This window comes from Leuciscus leuciscus (assembly GCF_965113295.1).
Source record: "Leuciscus leuciscus genome assembly, chromosome: 15".
In the NCBI taxonomy this organism is placed as follows: Eukaryota; Metazoa; Chordata; class Actinopteri; order Cypriniformes; family Leuciscidae; genus Leuciscus; species Leuciscus leuciscus.
In genome coordinates this window covers 17,725,152-17,743,417 of record NC_138739.1, presented here as the reverse complement: position 1 = coordinate 17,743,417, position 18,266 = coordinate 17,725,152, and the positions used below count along the sequence as shown (strand labels likewise).

The 18,266-nt window shown below is 43.8% G+C and overlaps 2 protein-coding genes across 6 annotated transcripts in view; both read right to left on the bottom strand.

Moving 5' to 3' along the window:
* The window catches only part of LOC309475993 (uncharacterized protein), a 104,591-nt gene that overhangs the window by 41,299 nt on the left and 45,026 nt on the right, over window positions 1-18,266 (bottom strand). Inside the window, exon 1 of one of the 3 annotated variants that reach the window (XM_082139056.1) lies at window positions 16,104-16,281. The exons of the other annotated variants lie outside the window; for them this stretch is intronic. Coding sequence (XP_081995182.1) covers window positions 16,104-16,164 — 61 coding nt within the window. The 5' untranslated portion in view covers window positions 16,165-16,281. Of the gene's footprint in view, window positions 1-16,103; window positions 16,282-18,266 lie in introns of those variants that run through there. 3 annotated transcript variants of the gene reach the window in all.
* On the bottom strand, window positions 9,282-16,128 carry LOC309475998 (E3 SUMO-protein ligase ZBED1-like). 3 transcript variants are annotated; one of them, XM_082139067.1, is made up of 4 exons: window positions 16,035-16,128; window positions 11,453-13,000; window positions 11,109-11,228; window positions 9,282-9,619 (listed from the first exon to the last, which is right to left on the bottom strand). In XM_082139067.1, exons 2-4 carry the CDS (start codon window positions 12,953-12,955, stop codon window positions 9,614-9,616), a joined length of 1,629 nt encoding a protein of 542 aa, XP_081995193.1. In that variant the 5' UTR covers window positions 12,956-13,000; window positions 16,035-16,128; the 3' UTR covers window positions 9,282-9,613. The 3 variants fall into 3 exon arrangements, with proteins under 3 accessions (XP_081995193.1, XP_081995192.1, XP_081995194.1); XM_082139066.1 differs by lacking the exon at window positions 9,282-9,619 and having other exon boundaries at window positions 9,812-11,228; XM_082139068.1 differs by lacking the exon at window positions 9,282-9,619 and having other exon boundaries at window positions 9,812-11,228; window positions 11,846-13,000.

Here is an 18,266-nt window from a genome sequence, read left to right as displayed (position 1 = left end):
CGCTTTCATCCCCAAATAGCAGGACACCACGTCTTGGTCCGCTCGGACAACATGTCAGTGGTAGCCTACATAAATCGCCAGGGAGGCATCACATCCCGAAACCTGTACAGGTTAGCGAAACGCCTCCTGGTATGGGCTCAGCACAATTTGCGCTCGCTCAGGGCAGCGCATGTGCCCGGCCACCTGAATGTGGGACCAGACAGACTGTCCAGGAACAATGTTCCAGCAGGAGAATGGTCACTGCATCCGCAGACAGTCCAACTGCTGTGGCAGACATTCGGCAGAGCAAAGATAGACCTGTTTGCGTCTCAAGAAAACGCTCACTGCCCGGAATTTTTCTCCAAGAGCAGGGATGCGCTGGCCCACGTCTGGCCCCGCTGCCCGCTCTATGCTTTTCCCCCCATCACGCTCCTACCTCAGGTATTAGAGCGGATCAGGGAAAGCAGATGCTCAGTGTTACTGGTTGCTCCGTTCTGGAAGAACCAGGCTTGGTTCCCAGTTCTTATGCAGCTGACGAGCACTGCCCCATGGCCAATACCAGTGAGGAGGGACCTCCTCTCTCAAGCCAGGGGCTCGATCTGGCATCCTCGCCCGGAACTTTGGTCCCTACATGCGTGGGCCATCAACGGGTACCCTCTGATATCCCAGAGGGAGTGTTAAACACGATCATGCAGGCTAGAGCCCCCTCTACGAGACGGCTCTATTCCTCAAAATGGTCAGTGTTCTCCAGCTGGTGCACAGCACGCGGCTTTTCACCCCTGGACTGTGGAGTGACGGAGGTTCTCTCCTTCCTACAAGAGCTATTGGATGAAGGCAGAGCCCCATCCACGCTCAAAGTCTATGTGGCGGCTATAGCAGCGTTTTCCAAACCAACGCTTGGTCAGTCACTGGGAAGGAACGATCCGTAAATCCCTCAACACACCGTTCAGGGCCCAGGTAATTTCCCTGTCTGCCCTGCCGGTCTCTAATGAGGAGAAGGACGCCAGCTTCCTTTGCCCAGTCAGGGCGTTAAGGGCTTATGTGTCCCGCACGTCTGTTTTCAGACAGACGGAGCAGCTCTTTGTTTCACTCTATGGACGTTCTAAGGGACTCGCCGTGTCGAAACAGAGTCTATCTAGATGGATAGTCGATGCTATAGCGCTGGCTTACACCTCTAAGGGCTTGCAGTGCCCATTAGGTGTCAGAGCGCACTCCACGAGAGGCGTGGCCTCGTCGTGGGCTTGGTCTAGTGGGATTGCCTTGCAAGATATCTGTATGGCGGCAGGCTGGGCCTCCCCGTCTACATTTATAAGGTTTTATAACCTAGAGGTTCCCGCTCTGCAAGCTAAGCTGCTTTCAGTCTAAAAATCGGTACTGTCTGCCCCAAGTGCGTCTGGCCCAGAATACCGAAATGACTCGAGCAACGCTCGTTTAGATCGCGCAGCTCTATGGGCAGTGTGTAAGACCCACTATGTTCATCAGTCCAGGCCGGGGTCGCCCTGACTGAATAAAATACCATCACTATAACTGTTTCTTATAGGATGCTGTATTATAGGAATGATGCTATTCTAGCCACTCTTCCTGGGCTCTCTGTGAGTCACTTATGATCATGTACTACATGAGCCCGGGCACTTGCCCTTGGGACTTTTGTGCTGGATCATAGCATGCACGGCGTTTTACACTGTTTCCCCTAGCGTAAGATTTACGCAGTACGAGAGTACCTCTCGTAAGAGAACGTACTCGGTTACTAACGTAACCTCGGTTCTCTCTAGAGAGGAAACGAGTACTGCGTATCTTGCCGTGCCTGCGCACGCTCCGGTTCGCTCCGGCGATGAAAAACCGGTAAGCTAGCCTTTCGATGCTATATTTATAGCCCCAGGCCACGCCCGTTTCGGCGGGACGTGACGTATTGGGCGCGAAGCGCCCCCATTGGTGATGACGTCACGATAGGGCCTTATCGATAGGCTGCTGCAGTTGCCGCAGGGCAGCCAATAGGCGCGCGAGCTGTCTCGCCTATGTCTGCATGCTGCCGCAACGCGTTTTACATTATTTCAAAATTAAGGATAATTTTTTGGCTTCAGTATCTCGCGGAAAAGAGATTTCCCCTAGCGTAAGATTTACGCAGTACTCGTTTCCTCTCTAGAGAGAACCGAGGTTACGTTAGTAACCGAGTACGTTTTGAACGTGTCATTTTCAATGAATGATGATACAAAATGTTCTGTGATTGGTTAGCTGGCCCCTTGTGTTGTCATTGGCAACGCTAAGCATGTGTTTAGAAATGTCCCGTCCCTTCATAACCGCAAGCTCTACTCAGATGTTTTTTTCTTTCTTTTTTCTTATAGATACAATGTTATCCACCATTTAATCATATTTGTCTGAAAATTATGGTAATACAAAGAGTAATCGATCACAGTATCATGGATAATTTTTCTAAGGGGCAGTGAACAACCTTACAAAAGCTACAGTAAACACTACATCCATACTGTAATGTTAGGCTAGCGGAGGCAAAGCTTTGCCCATTGTTTACATCACACCTATCATAGCAACTACACAAAACTTATAATTGGAACTGTTAATAGAATACACAACTACAAATTATAAGATATACTTACAAGTTGTGATCCATAAACAACAGATTGTCCCACTCCCGACAAAATGGGAATGGCTACGTCTTCCAGAGGAAGCTTTTGTGCACAGCCTACAATGTCTGTCTACTCTGTCTGTCTGCTGGTACCTCGGTACCAAGTCGGCACTGAAGTTTTAAAATTGTGATGCTTTAAAAGCTGTTGACCGGAATCGTAAACATATCTGATTAGCCAGTATCATGATCACCTCTGATTAGCGCTTGAAAGCACAAACAGTGCTTTCAAATGCTCCTGCTTTCAAAACACATTTTAAAACATTTCCTGTGCTTTCAAACTCTCCCGTGCTTTGATCATTGTAACCAATCACAGAAATATCCGTGCAATCGCTCAGTGAAGAGTGTCATGGGTGTATATTTAAAACAGGATTGTTCGACTTGAACTGGACTCAATTAGAGGACAACATACCTGCTCCTCAATCACTTTAATACCAGACGAGTCTGCAACAAGTGTTAAATTTAACATACACATCAAATCTCGACCCATAAGGGGTGTAGGGCATGTTGATGAAAAAAGAAAAGCATATTGTAGGCATTGGCCCGTCTCAGTTTAACATTGCAAAGGGACAGTAAACCGATCGATAATTTGGTGCCCTGAGGCAGAACGAGTTATAAATGTGGCTTCAAATAATAATGGTTTGCACGGCAGATCACATGGTCGCAATGTTGATTGACCCTGACACTGTCAACCATAAAGGAGACCCACGTACCCTCCACTAACAGTGGGTATCTTGGCATACGTAAAAAACCCTCGCTATTGCTACAGCAGTGGGAAAGCAAGCTGAGTTCTCTCTCATAAGTTCACTCAACGCTGCGTAGCTTAAGACGCAGTGCAAATACCCTCTGGGTGTGTCGATTGTCTGAAACCCATATAGAATCACGCCAATTCATTGGCTGATGGCGTGGACGCCGTCTCAACACTCTTACGTCATCATATTATATTGGTGGGCGCGCCATCTTCTCCTCAGATTTCTCTGCCTTCATGAAGCAGCCATTCTAGCCCTTCGTTCTCGGTTTTTCTGGCCCAAATATTAGGGTTCTAGTATCAACATTCTTCATCCGCACTTCAGCGACTGCAAATAGTGGAACTCAGTTCTCCTTGCGGTGAAGTGCCATGGAGTTTCGTCATTGCCTGTCGCCATGCGCTCGCTTTATTGCGAGGGAAGACCCTCACAGTAAGTGTGTTAAATGTTTGGGTTTTTCGCATTCGAGGCTGTTCTAGGTTTGTCAAAATAAAAATTTTGTGACAATCTACTTCTCAAAACCCTCCGCTCTAGGCTCGCGGTTTTTGAGAAGGAGAAGGATTTTTAATTCTAGGCTGGAGCAGAGAAAGCTGCCCTTTAGTGATCTGCATAATGAGATCTCCAGATCCTGGAAGCAGCCTTTTTTCGCACGTTTGACTAATATGGCAGCTGCTGACTTCACCAACCTCGTTGGTTCTGTGGAGCAGGGCTATTCCACCATCCCATCGAGGACACGCTGGCTACTCACCTTTATCCATCATCGGCTCCATCGTGGAAATCTCACCCCTCCTACCCTCTAAACCATCCAGGACTACTTCCGCCCTAATCGGAAAGTCCTACATGGCAGCTGGTCAGGCAGGCATGGCCCTTCACACTATGGCCATCCTCCAAGCCTACCAGGCAGATGTTCTGAAGGAGATGGACGAGGGCACTGGCCTAACGCCGGAAGCTGTCAAGGAGCTTCGCAAGGCCATGGATCTGGACTTAAGAGCCACCAAGCACACCGCACATGTTATAGGTCGGTCTATGGCGGGCACGGTTGCTGCAGAGCGCCACAGAGATCCATGACAAGGAGAGGGTTTTCCTCCTGGACGCCCCAATTTCTCAGTCTGGACTGTTCAGGGAGGCGGTCAACACTGTGGTTGACAAGTTCTGGGCCGCAAAATCCCAGTCAGCCGCCTTCAGGCAGTTTATGCCCAGGAGGGTTAGGGAGTCGTCTAACCCCTCCCCATCTCAACCCAGAGAACCTCCCTTTCACAGGAAGTCATCCCCCAAAAGCTACGGTTTGGGGAACCCGTGGTCACCCATTTCCCCTCCAGCGACCTCATAGGCGTCTTGAGCTGAAGCGGTCTAACAAACGTTCCGCTCCAGCTCCCTCAAATCGCTCCTGACCCGCAGGTCAGAAAAAGGAGAGCTTTCCCCGATTTTCGAGGTTGGGACAGACCGCGCAAGTGTTTCTGCCCACCTCTCACTTGCTCTCCTTTTCCAACTCTGCCACTTTCGCCACCCAGCACGTTTCGAAGTGCAGTTTCTGTTCAACTATGTTCAAACCTTCCGGCACGGGAGGAAGGAGACACATTAAGCTTTCTCCCGTCACCCCTGACGTGTTTGATACCTGCCGCTCGCATCCTCGGAGACACATTCAGTTCTCTTCAGGAGCAGGCAGACCCTGCGGTACCGATCCAGGCAGTTGTACCTCCCACTGTGTGTCAGGACGCCAATTGCTCTCCTTCACGCTCGACCACGCCACCCCACAAGCTTGACACCCTAACACAGGTATGTCCTCTGCATTGCAACACTCCGCTTCCTCTATCACATTTCTTTCAAAAATGGAGGCGTCTGCCAGGGGTATCGCCTTGGATCCTCCGCACAGTTTGGCTCGGCTACACGCTTCAGTTCTGTCGCAACCCCCCTTGCTTCAACAGGGTTTTTCTGAATGTAGCACCTCAGAGGCTTCTGTACTACAGCAGGAGATTGCGTCCCTTCTCCTCAAGGGAGCGATAGAAAAGGTTCCTTCAAAGGAAGTCGAGCAAGGGTGGCGGTCTGCGACCTATACTAGACCTCTGCCAGCTGAATTTCTCCCTTTACAAAGGGAAATTCAAGATGTTGACGTTAAAAGCTATCATATCTCAAATTCATGCGGGGGACTGATTCGTGACAGTAGACCTGAAGGATGCATATTTCCATATTCAGGTTGTACGGTGACACAGGAGTTCCTTAGATTCGCCTTTGGAGGAAAGGCTTACCAGTACAGGGTCCTTCCCTTTGGTCTCGCTCTAGCACCGAGGATGTTCACAATGTGTATGAATGCTGCTCTTGCCTCGTTGCGGCTCCAGGGCATTTGTATACTCAACTACCTGGACGATTGGCTCCTTTTAGCTCACTCCAGAAAATTGGTGACCCACCACAGGGACATTGTCCTTCGTTACATTCAGTCTCTCGGCTTGAGGTTAAACACAGAGAAGAGTGTTCTCACCCCAGCTCAACGCACAGTTTTCTTAAGGGTTCGCCTGGATTCCGTTCTGATGCAGGCCCGTTTGGCTCCTGCCCGGATTTCCGGATTCCCGCTTCAGACTCGGCCATGGTGTTTCTGTGGGCACTTGCCGCAGGCTTCTGGGTCTCATGGCCGCAGCCTCCCCTGTGCTACCCCTAGGGTTGCTCCACATGAGACCTTTTCTGTGGTGGATGAAGCTCTCAGGGGCCCGGTCAACAGGACCGGCTCTTCGCCTGTTGAAGGTGTCGTGCAGTTGCTCCCGCACCCTTTCAGTCTGGTGGGATCCCCTCTTCCTTCAGAAAGGGGTCAGCATTGGCGCTCTTTTCCGTCGCCAAATGATTATCACGGATGCCTCTCTGACCGGCTGGGACGCGGTTTTCGAGGGCAGGCCAGCATGCGGGGTCTGGACTGGGGAGACTCTCTCTTGGCACATAAACAGCTTGGAGCTCAGAGCTGTTTCCTTGGCCCTTCTACACTTTCTCCCTTTTCATGAAGGGCACCATGTCATTGTCAGAACAGACAATATGGCGGTAGTGTCCCATGTAAACCGGCAGGGGGGCTCACGGTGGCGCACCCTAGACAGGCATGCACGCCACCTCCTCCTGTGGGCTCAGGACAAGTTCCTTTCCCTGAGGGCAGTCCATGTCCCCGGTATCTTGAACCTTGCAGCGGATTTTCTGTCGAGGCAGAAGCTCAGGTCGGGGGAGTGGATGCTGAACCGTCAAACAGTAGCCCTGATTTGGGACATGTTCGGAAAAGCGGAAGTGGACCTCTTTGCATCTCAGGAGTTGACCCAATGCCCACTTTTCAGATTTTCCCATGGTGATTTACTCTGTGTCCGTGGTATACTTTTTGCGCGCCTGAGTAGTCTATTGTAGTCTCCAATAGACTCGATTTTTTCCTAAAATCAGACAGGGGGAGCTCCATGACTGACTTATGGGCTAACCTCGGGTTCACTGCCCCATCGGTCCGCACCCCAAACACCCATTTGTTCGGAAGCTCTAGGAATGGAATCGATCCAGTCCGCACCCCACAGAACCTCATATTTAATTACACATCTGTTATGGAAAAATGTATCTTTTCTTTGTATTTTATTTTCAATGATTTAACAAATGAATGCCATACATTCATTTGGCTGTATTTTGAATTTCTTTTATGATGCTGATACAGCTGGAAGGGTGTGTGTGAGACTTCAGAGGTGATAAGATTCCTGAGCTGGGGAGGGGTCAAGGGGGGTCCCTTTGTTCCTTGTGTTTGGGGTGGGTGACAGAAATAGCTTTTGAAAAGAAGACTATAAAGATGCTGGTCAACTGGGTCTCACTCCCCCTGCAGCTGGACTGGGAACATTCTTGCAAGAATAAATATCTTTTAAGGACAATTTGAATCCTGATGTCTCTTATGCTGTGATGCTGTTTTTGTTAGTTATTGTTTTTGCTGCAACACATCAAACTCACTACTCCACCACAGACTCAGGTCATCAGCATGATTTAATCTCTCAATTTCCCCCAATTCATATTTTTTTCTAAGAACAATTTATGTTTGTCTCTTACCCAGTTCTCTCAATTTACTAGGGCTGGAACTGCTAAGTCCAGGTGGCCAAACACCGTCCGCTCTCGGTTCCAAAAGGCACATCCAAGGAATTCCACTTCTTACACCAAATTGTTGTGGCAAATAAACAAACAATTCTGAATAAGAGACACATTTTTAATCAATGATTATAATGGTTTATTTCTTGCAAGAAAGGCTCACAGTCACATAGTCAGGAGAATATGAGAGTGTGCGCTGAGGGGAGGCTCTCTCCCTCTTTATATTTCTGCTACATAGATAACATAGGCCATAGCCCAGGCTCCTAACCAATTTAACCTTTCTCTGCCTTATTAGGAAAGTACATAATTAATTATAGGGAAAGATCATTAATATGAATAAAATAATGAATAAAAAAAATTTCAAATACACATGCCAGCTTCCCGAAATACACTTAAGCACACAAACATTTGTACATGTAAAAAAAAAATACTTTTTTTCATAAAAGAGGCAATCAAAAAGCAAACACAATCGCACACCTGCGGGTGATAGGTGCGTGGAAAAAAAGAAATTAGGTCAAGAAATTAACAAAAAACAAGGATCTCCCGCACACTATCCGTATTTGCAAGCATCACAAAATCTTTATTAGCAACGTTTTAAGTTCAAGTTTCAAGTTTTAAATATGTTACATATGCTTTATAATTCTGAAGAAGAATAAGGAAAACTTTATTATATTTTTTTTCACTTGGAGGAGGATGAAATGGCTTCTGTGTATTTTCAGTTGTCCTGTTGACTAGGACGGTGGACTAAATCTCTTGTCACAATGTGAACACTTGAAAGGTTTTTTCCAATGTGAATTCTCTGATGATATTTTTTTTCAGTTTAGCAAATGTCTTTCACACTGCTTTCGCACTGGTATGTGTTTTCTGGTGTACTTTAAAAGCGGTTAGTCGTGTAAAACTTTTTTCACAAGCAGAACACGTGTAAGGCTTCCCCTTTTTATCAACTTTCTTGTGCTTCTTTCTCCAGAATGAGAACACAGATGTAAGTTCAAAGCTCGAACACTTCTGAAACTCTTCCTGCACTGATAGCATGTGTGCGGCTTCTCTCTGGTGTGGATTTTCATGTGATACTTAAGATGTCCTGTTTGTGTGAAACTCTTCCCACACTGATCACATGTGTGCGGCTTCTCTCCAGTGTGGATTTTCATGTGATTCTTAAGATGTCCTGTTTGTGTGAAACTCTTCCCACACAGATCACATATGTGCGGCTTCTCTCTGGTGTGGATTATCATGTGAAACTTAAGGTTTCCTGTTTGTTTGAAACTCTTCCCACATTGACCACATATGTGCGGCTTCTCTTCATTGTGGATTATCATGTGTCTCTTAAGGTTTACTTTTAGTGTGAAACTCTTCCCACACAGATCACAGGTGTGCGGCTTCTCTCCAGTGTGGATTTTCATGTGTTTCTTAAGCGTTCCTTTTAGTATAAAACTCTTCCCACACTGATCACAATTGTGCGGCTTTTCTCCAGTGTGGATTTTCATGTGATCCCTAAGCGGCCCTTTTAGTGTAAAACTCTTCCCACACTGATCACATGTGTGCGGCTTGTCTCCAGTGTGGATTTTCATGTGTTTCTTAAGCGTTCCTTTTAGTGTGAAACTCTTCCCGCACTGATCACATGTGTGCGGCTTGTCTCCAGTGTGGATTTTCATGTGATCCTTAAGCATTCCTTTTAGTGTAAAACTCTTCCCACACTGATCACATGTGTGCGGCTCCTCTCTAGTGTGGATTTTTACGTGACGATTAAGGGCTCCTTTATGTGCGAAGCTCTTCCCACACTGATCACATGTGTACGGCTTCTCTCCGGTGTGGATTTTCATGTGTCTCTTAAGGTATCCTTGTGAAAAACTCTTCCCACACTGATCACATGTGTGCGGCTTCTCTCCGGTGTGGATTTTCATGTGTCTCTTAAGGGTTTCTTTTTGTGTAAAACTCTTCCCACACTGATCACATGTGAAAGGCTTCTCTCCGCTATGAACTGTCATGTGATCTTTAAGACTTTGTTTGTATGGGAAGCTTTTTCCACACTGAGAGAAAGTGAAATTTTTGATGGGTCTTCTCACTACAAGTTTACTTCCGGTCTGTGAGCAACTCAAAGATTTTTCTTCAGTTTTGACACGATGCTCCTCCTCCGCTTCATCCAGTTCTTCACTCTTCTTAATGTCTACCATCAGGCCTAAAATGAAAGTTAAAAAGTTTTAATTTTCAGTAAATCATCAAAATTTTTTTTTTTAAATAAACAATTACTATAAACAATATAAACAATTACTAGGCCTATTTTTGACAACCTCACTGAAATTTAGCTTCCTCTCACTTCGTACTTTAATGCTTTTTTTTTATAAAAATTCTTTCTTAAAATCTTTGCCACTTTGGCCTAAATGTCAGCCACCCTTTTTATTTTATATTTTATGACTCTGTAAAGCTTTATTTTTAAAATAGGGACATTAGTTATGATGTATTGCTTAGTCACTTGCAAAATAGTAAAACCAATATGCAAAACAAGAATCATGATAAAATCATGATTTTCTTAAAAAAAAAAATCATCATAAGATATTATTTGCTATATCACCCACCTCTAAGGTGGGGTTACATTAACTAGTAGTTCTCTCATAAAGCATGAGTGAAAAATACAAATTCAAGATGCACTATACAGGACGTAACAATGTCACACACAATGTCCTGGAATGCATGTTCATTTATAGTAGGGGTGGGAATCTTTTACTATCTCACGATTCGATTCGATTCCGATTCTTGAGGCCACGATTCGATTCAAAATCGATTTTCGATTCAAAAAGATTTTCGATTCAAAACGATTCGATTTTATCCATAATGATTTCTAATCAGGTTTCTGATCATGATCTACTCTCATCTGCTTTGCTATACAGAATGACAAACGGAGACATTAAAGTGTCTTTTTCACATTTATTAAGTTTAATTCGCAGGGAAGTGCCTTTTATCAAAAACATTGTCTGGTTCTCAATTGCTACTCATTAGTAGCTAGCTATGAAATAAGTTGGAACAAAAATAAAGTGCTTCTTCACAATACAAAATGGTTGAAAATAGATGCATTTCCCAGGAAAGTTGCAGTTTACCACAAATATCATGTAGAACACAACCGGTGAAGACAAAAAAACATCTATATTTCTCAGTCAGACTCAGTAACTTAAAGAATAACAAGTTATGAAAATAAAGTGCTTCTTTCAAAATGAAAAATAGTACCCCTAAGCTACCTGTCTCTGAAATGTTCATGACAGTGACTCCTGCAACAATAGAACTGTAAACTGTGCAACTGAACTGATTATATGATTTTCAACAAATCATGAAAAAAAACTGGACATGAACTGTGTCCAAGGTTACTGTCCATTTGCAGATGCAACATTCAGGTTCTTTTGCAGGAAAATAAGCTGATCAACATGTGCAGGAGTGAGACTGCTTCGCTGTGCTGTCACTATATCTCCAGCGGTGGAGAAAACTCTCTCAGCTGCAACGCTAGTGCCAGGGATACACAAGTATCGCTTAGCCAGTCCAGCTAAGAGAGGAAAAGCTGTCTGATGGGTCCTCCACCAGCTGAGCGGGTTCTCTGACAGAGACAGGGGAGGGGCTTCAAGATACTTCTTCAGTTCCTCTTCAGCTCTGGAGCTGGCAGATCTACGGACAACACTGACCTCAGTAAATGTCTTGCCCAATAGCGTGACCAGTGCAGAGGGCCGTCTTTTTGGAGCAGGGCTGCCTTCTTGCTGTGGTGTCTCAGACTCAACCTCAGCCTCTTCTGAGTTCACTTGTCTCTACAGAAACAATTCAACAATCATGTCAGTCATAATCAATTATGTACAAAATAGTCACACAAGTCCCTCATTTTATGGTTAACTAAAATTAAAAGGCATATATAAAACCTGCAAGATGAGATGGCATCATTTTTCTTTTTTTACCTACATCCATTTTCAGCAAGCATAAATGTCTTACACATTTAGAAAATATATATATTACTCAAGAACAGATAATAATTTACCTCAAGTGCTGCAGCCTCTGCAACTACATTGGCATGGATTTCCAGCTGGTCCTCCTCAATGAGGAAAGGCAGGGCCTTAAATCTGGGGTCCAAAAGGGAAGCAGAGTACAGCATGCGCTTATCCCGTGCAGAACTGTATCTTTTCGCCAGATCATCGTGGATTGCCAGTTTGATTTCCCGAATAACTGGTGTGTCAGCTGCAGCAACGCCAGCTGCCTCCGTGTCGTGCAGCAATTGAGCGTGCAAAGGAGCAATAACTGAGAGTGTAGGCGTAGAATCCTCTGACATTATGTGGGTTGCGTCTTTCATTGGTTTCAGCGCCGATGCTATTTCCTCAGCAGTGGAGATGTCGGTGTCGCTGAGTGTGCAGATGTCACTTCCAGATTTTCTCACCTGAGGAGAGAGCAGCGCGGCACAAATAGCAGGCTGCTGCTCTAGGAATCGTTCTATCATGTCCAGCGCGCTGTTCCAGCGTGTAGCGACATCCGTTTTCAGTTTGTGCACCGGTAACTGCAGAAGTTTCTGCTTTTCCAGCAGTTCATGATTTGCAATGGCGCTGCGGTGGAAGAAACCAGTAATTCGCCTGATCCTCCCAAGCAGTCGTGACACTGTGGTGAGCTTCAAAACTGGTTGTGCAGCTAGGTTGAGAGTATGGGCAAAACATGTAATGTGTGCCAAGTTGTCAATCTGTGCAGCGGCGAGCATGTTGGCAGCATTATCAGTCACAATCACCAGATCCGAGACCGTCAGCTCCCATTCATTAGCAACGGAGTGAAACATGGCATTGACATTTACAGCTGTATGGCTCTCGTGCATCACGCGAGTTTGCAAAACACGGGATTCGACCACCCACGTATCAGTTATGTAGTGAGCGGTGAATGTCACAAAAGACTTGGTTGCTCTTGATGTCCATGCATCACATGTTAGTGCCACTCTGGTCGTTTCGGTTAGGGCACTGGCGACCTTTCTTTTAGTCTCATTGTAAAGCTGTGGCACAGCTGTCTCAGTGAAAAACTTGCGGGACGGTATGGCGTACCTCGGCTCCGCTGTCTGTAACATGCAGACGAACCCCTCGTTCTCCACCACACTGTAAGGCCTTAGGTCTTTGGCGATGAAGCAGGCGATAGATCGAGTTATTTTTTTTGCTCTCTCGGAGTTGGCAGGGAGTTTTGTGAAGCACTGCAGTGTGCGTTGGACTGCAGCTGGCGGCTGACTCTGCTCCGTGTCACTGAGCTCCAGGTGATGCCTAGTAATATGAGCCCGCACATTTGTTGTGCTGCCGAAGTACTTGGTCTTCATTTTGCAAAGCTTGCACACTGTGTGTGTCATGTCCAGCGCAGTGCTTCCAGGCATTCGGTAAAAACCGAAATGACACCAAACTTTAGCTTTAAGTGAAGACGGGGCTGGTCGGATCTCCCTCTCATCCATATTTGCTTCCTCTTTGTTTTTGTGATTTGCCGCTCGCTCACATTCAAAAACCGGCTGCGTGGTGACGTTCCGCATAGGCTTGTTACAAAAATGGAGGCGAACAGCTATGGAAGGAATATCCTGCCAAATTTAAATAAATAAATTAAATGATTAAAATGAAAATTAAAACTATATTAACGATTTCATTACAGAAAACAGCACGCAAAATATGTGACAAAATTGAGAATGAAATTAAATGATTTCATTTTCACAGCATTATCCCTGTCAAATTGAAAAATAAAATGCAATTGGTGATTTCACATTTCATTTTCACTACAGTCTCGAGGCAAGACTGCCAATATTAAAATGAAAAGCCAAACGTGAAAAAGAAACTACAAATACAGTTTTTATAATGCTCTTTAGTAATGCTCACGCAATAATAGTGACACAATTCAAATACAAATGTAAATTTTCGTTTTCATTTTAATTCCTCTTTTATTTCAGTTTTCATTTTCGTTTTCATTTTCAAAGACAACCTGCATGCAAATTCTATGTTAATGAGTGGGTGTGGCTTATTCAAGTAACGGCGCTGAGACACGCCTTCTAGCTAAGTCATCGATGTCCCGCATGAGTTGAATGTGTGAAACGAAATAATTTAAATGTGATTATATTGTAATCGAGACGACGAGATATGGCGAAATTTGTTAGTGAGCTTTTGCGGGAAGCTGCCGCAGCATTAGACCGTGGAAACAACCAGCCTGACCATGTTAGTTATGATGTTAGACTCAGACTAGACCATAATCGACGATGAGGTTCATTCATGTATTAGGCTGTTTTGGAAATTCAACTATTTGGGTGTACAGAAGTCTTAGTAACACAGTTTCTACAACAATTATAGCCAGACATTAATACCCGCTAGCTTTAACCGAGGACCTCGGCCAATGTTTCATATTCGCGTCGTGCCTAACAACGCCCTTCAGCCGTGACTTATTCAGATACAGCACTAGCCTGTATATCTGTCCGCTGTTACGTGTCTTTTGGTTATTTTAAGTTTGTGTACTAAAATAATCACAATGCTGATTTTCATTTCCAGTAACAACTTCTGGATGAGATCGAGAAAGCGAGTGTACCTGCATTTACAGTAGCCTAGGCTAGATATTTCCTTCAGGTCAGTCCTATATATTCATAATAAAAAATCTGTTTGAATGTTCGGTGTGATATCTTGTACTTTTAACAGTTAATAGGGGTTGTCCGTGCTTATAGTCATGTCAGTTGCGTCTTTCTTCTCAAGTTTGAGTCATTTCAAAAGTCTTCTCTACTGACTGACTGACTCACTCATTAAGACAGTCTTTGTCTCCATCTAATGGAGAAATAATGTAACTTCGTCTGTTGCTTTATGGTCACTGTCAGGGACAATTTTTTTTCTCCAGCGGAATGAATTGGCTTTTAGTGATACATTTTACTTCATGATAGTTGCATAGATACATATGTTTCGGGATTAATATTTGTATTGCGTGGTAACCGTTTTATAATCAATAAGGTACTCTAGGCTAGTGCTGTATCTGAATAAGTCACGGCTGAAGGGCGTTGTTAGGCACGACGCGAATATGAAACATTGGCCGAGGTCCTCGGTTAAAGCTAGCGGGTATTAATGTCTGGCTATAATTGTTGTAGAAACTGTGTTACTAAGACTTCTGTACACCCAAATAGTTGAATTTCCAAAACAGCCTAATACATGAATGAACCTCATCGTCGATTATGGTCTAGTCTGAGTCTAACATCATAACTAACATGGTCAGGCTGGTTGTTTCCACGGTCTAATGCTGCGGCAGCTTCCCGCAAAAGCTCACTAACAAATTTCGCCATATCTCGTCGTCTCGATTACAATATAATCACATTTAAATTATTTCGTTTCACACATTCAACTCATGCGGGACATCGATGACTTAGCTAGAAGGCGTGTCTCAGCGCCGTTACTTGAATAAGCCACACCCACTCATTAACATAGAATTTGCATGCAGGTTGTCTTTGAAAATGAAAACGAAAATGAAAACTGAAATAAAAGAGGAATTAAAATGAAAACGAAAATTTACATTTGTATTTGAATTGTGTCACTATTATTGCGTGAGCATTACTAAAGAGCATTATAAAAACTGTATTTGTAGTTTCTTTTTCACGTTTGGCTTTTCATTTTAATATTGGCAGTCTTGCCTCGAGACTGTAGTGAAAATGAAATGTGAAATCACCAATTGCATTTTATTTTTCAATTTGACAGGGATAATGCTGTGAAAATGAAATCATTTAATTTCATTCTCAATTTTGTCACATATTTTGCGTACTGTTTTCTGTAATGAAATCGTTAATATGGTTTTAATTTTCATTTTAATCATTTAATTTATTTATTTAAATTTGGCAGGATATTCCTTCCATAAACAGCCAGCTGATTTTATTTATTTATTTATTTATTAAATCGATTCTTGGACATTTCAAATCGATTCTGAATCGTTGCAAATGAGAATCTAGATTCTTTTGTGAATCGATTTTTTGCCACACCCCTAATTTATAGATCAGTACAAATTAATATAGGGAAAGTCTGTTTTAATGTGTATTTTTCTGTCCTATGGTCTCTGTTTTTACCATATAACATTTTTTGCAGCAATAAAACCATCTTAACTGATGGTCTCCTTGGTGACTGAGGCCATTTCTGCTCTCTTATCTCTTTTGTGGGGAAGTTTTTAATTACTAAAAGTGGGTGTCATGTAGAGAATTGCCAAGAGGCCTGGGAGAAGTTAGGAAGACTCAGTACAAGGGAGTGATTTTCAAAATGGCAGTTGTGATTTATTTCAGAAGCTGCATTGTACAAGGAGCAGTCTTCAAAGTGCAAAAAGCAAAAAAAAAAAAAAAAACACTTATGGTATCATACATACACTGATGCTACAAACAAAAGAAAAAATGCTGTGAGCAGCAAAACTGGCACTAAACAATGCCTAGTGGTGCATCCACCTTAATTGACAGCATGTCTCACCTCAAACATGTTCAAACGTGTGCATAGCTTTCACAGGATGCAACAACAACCTCCTTCAACCTGCTCAATCCATTGTTTTATGGTGCGTTCTATTATTGTCTACTATTGTTTCACAGCATCATTAATGAAGAATCAAGAATAATCACCAACCTATCTGTTCTTCAGTCTCTTCAAGCTTCACTCTGAGGAAATCTTGATCAGGATCACTCCTGTTCTCACTGTAATCTTCAATAAACTCCATTTTCACAGGTTTCTGTTCTTCCTGCTGGTCTGAATGCATCTCTTCACTTGTAAATAGTGATCGTTTAAAAAACTGATTCGTGAAGGTTCAAATACTTTGCAAATCTTTTGTTTTGAATCAGCTGTTGTTCAGAGCGCGTCTCCTCTTCTTCAGTTTTTTTTTATGCCGGTTTGTGAAATCAACTTAAAGAGTGCCGTTCCGCCACCCACTGGTCTGGAGTGTGAAGAGCACATACAGCTTAATGAGGGGATAATGAAGAGAGAAAAAGTGAGAGAGAGAAAATGAGAAAACAGATCAAACGCTTTTATTTTCTTTCTGTTATACTTTTGGTATACATTTAAAAAATATATAACAGGAAGAGAACTAAAGCATTTTATCAGGTTTTCTCTCTTCAAGTGTTTACATGCATGTTAATTACAAACACACACACACACAAAAAAACAGTGTTTATGATTGCTTAGGAGTGTAATGGAATATAAAAGTTTTGCGTTTACATGAGGAAAAGCTTATTCGCAATATTGCCAAAATTAAATTATAATCGCATTATGAGGGTGCATGAAAATATATACACGAAAGGGATTGAACTATAATACCTCAGAAGACTTGACGCTGCTGGCGAAGTGAGCGTTGAGAGCTAGTGGACTTCTTCTTCAGAATCAGCTTTTATTGTAAAGTACAACAACACGTACAAGGAATTTGTCCTGGTGCACAGGTGCACAACAATAATTATAAAATCAATAAATAAAAAATACATTAAAAAATTTACATTAAAAACAGTTTTAACTTTGAAAAATATTCAACATAGCAGACTGAGTAGTCTGCGATCAATGTAATGTGTGTGAAACAGTGCTGATGAGGCCAGTTGCCAATGGAAAGGAACTGTTTTTGTGGCGTGAGGTCTTGATGGACCGCAGTCTTCACTGCCCGCTTTAGAATCCAGGAATTGTACGGGTCCTATAAAGAGATGGCAAATTGCAGCCTTCTCAGGCTTGACCTTCTCAGCAGAGCGAATGACACGGTTCAGTCTACTTTTATCTTTGGCAGCGTTCCAGATGGTGAGGGAGGAGGTGAGTATGGATTCGATGATGGAAGTAGAAGTGCAGCATTGTTGTCTTTGGCAGGTGAAACTTCTTCAACTGCCGCAAGAAGTACATCCGCTGATGAGCTTTGTTGATCAGAGAGTTAATGTTCAGTGCCCACTTGAGGTCCTGGGTGATGATAGTTCCCAGGAAGCGGAAAGAGTCCACAGTATTGACAGGGGAGTCACGCAGTATGATGGGGGTGTATGGAGGTGGGTTCTTCCTTAAGTCTACCATTTCCACTGTTTTTAAAGCATTGAGCTCCAGATTGTTCTGACTGCACCAGGACACCAGATGGTCAATATCACACCTGTAGGCAAACTCATCCCCTTCAGAGATGAGCTCGATGAGGGTGGTGTCATCTGCAAACTTAAATATTTTGAAGGACTGGTGACTGGAGGTGAGAAGAGTAGAGGAGACAGAACACAGTCTTGGGGGAACATGATGGTCCTGGAGTCAGAGACATGTTGTCCCAGTCTCACATGCTGCCTTCTGTCAGTCAGAAAGTCTGTAATCCACCTGCAGATGGAATCAGGCACACTCAGTTGAGAGAGTTTGTCCTGTAGCAGAGCAGGGATGATTGTGTTAAAAGCAGAGGTGAAATTTAAGTGATGGATTTAAGACAGGACATCACCAGGTGCTCAAAGGACTTCATTACCACAGATGCCTTAGCGACCAGTCTGTAGTCATTAAGGGATGATGGTGGAGATCTTAAAGCAGGCTGGAACATGGCAGATTCCAGTGAGGTGTTAAAAATGTCTGTAAACACTGGAGACAGCTGATCAGGTTTCTGTCTCTTGAAGACTATATTAACGTCTCTCTGGGATAAGGAGAGGGAGGGTGCCGTTGAATTGGGCATCTGTGAAGTGACCTCAGCTGCTATTGTGGTGGAGGAGGTGAAGCTGATGGGCTGGGGCTGAAGCTGATGGCTGGTGTTGCAGCCGGGGATGGTATCCAATGGTTTTTCAAAGTGACAGTAGAAGTTATTCATGCTGTTGGCCAGATGCAAGTTATTAGCAGAGTGGGGGGCTTTAGGTTTGCAGTTTGTGATCTATCTAAGCC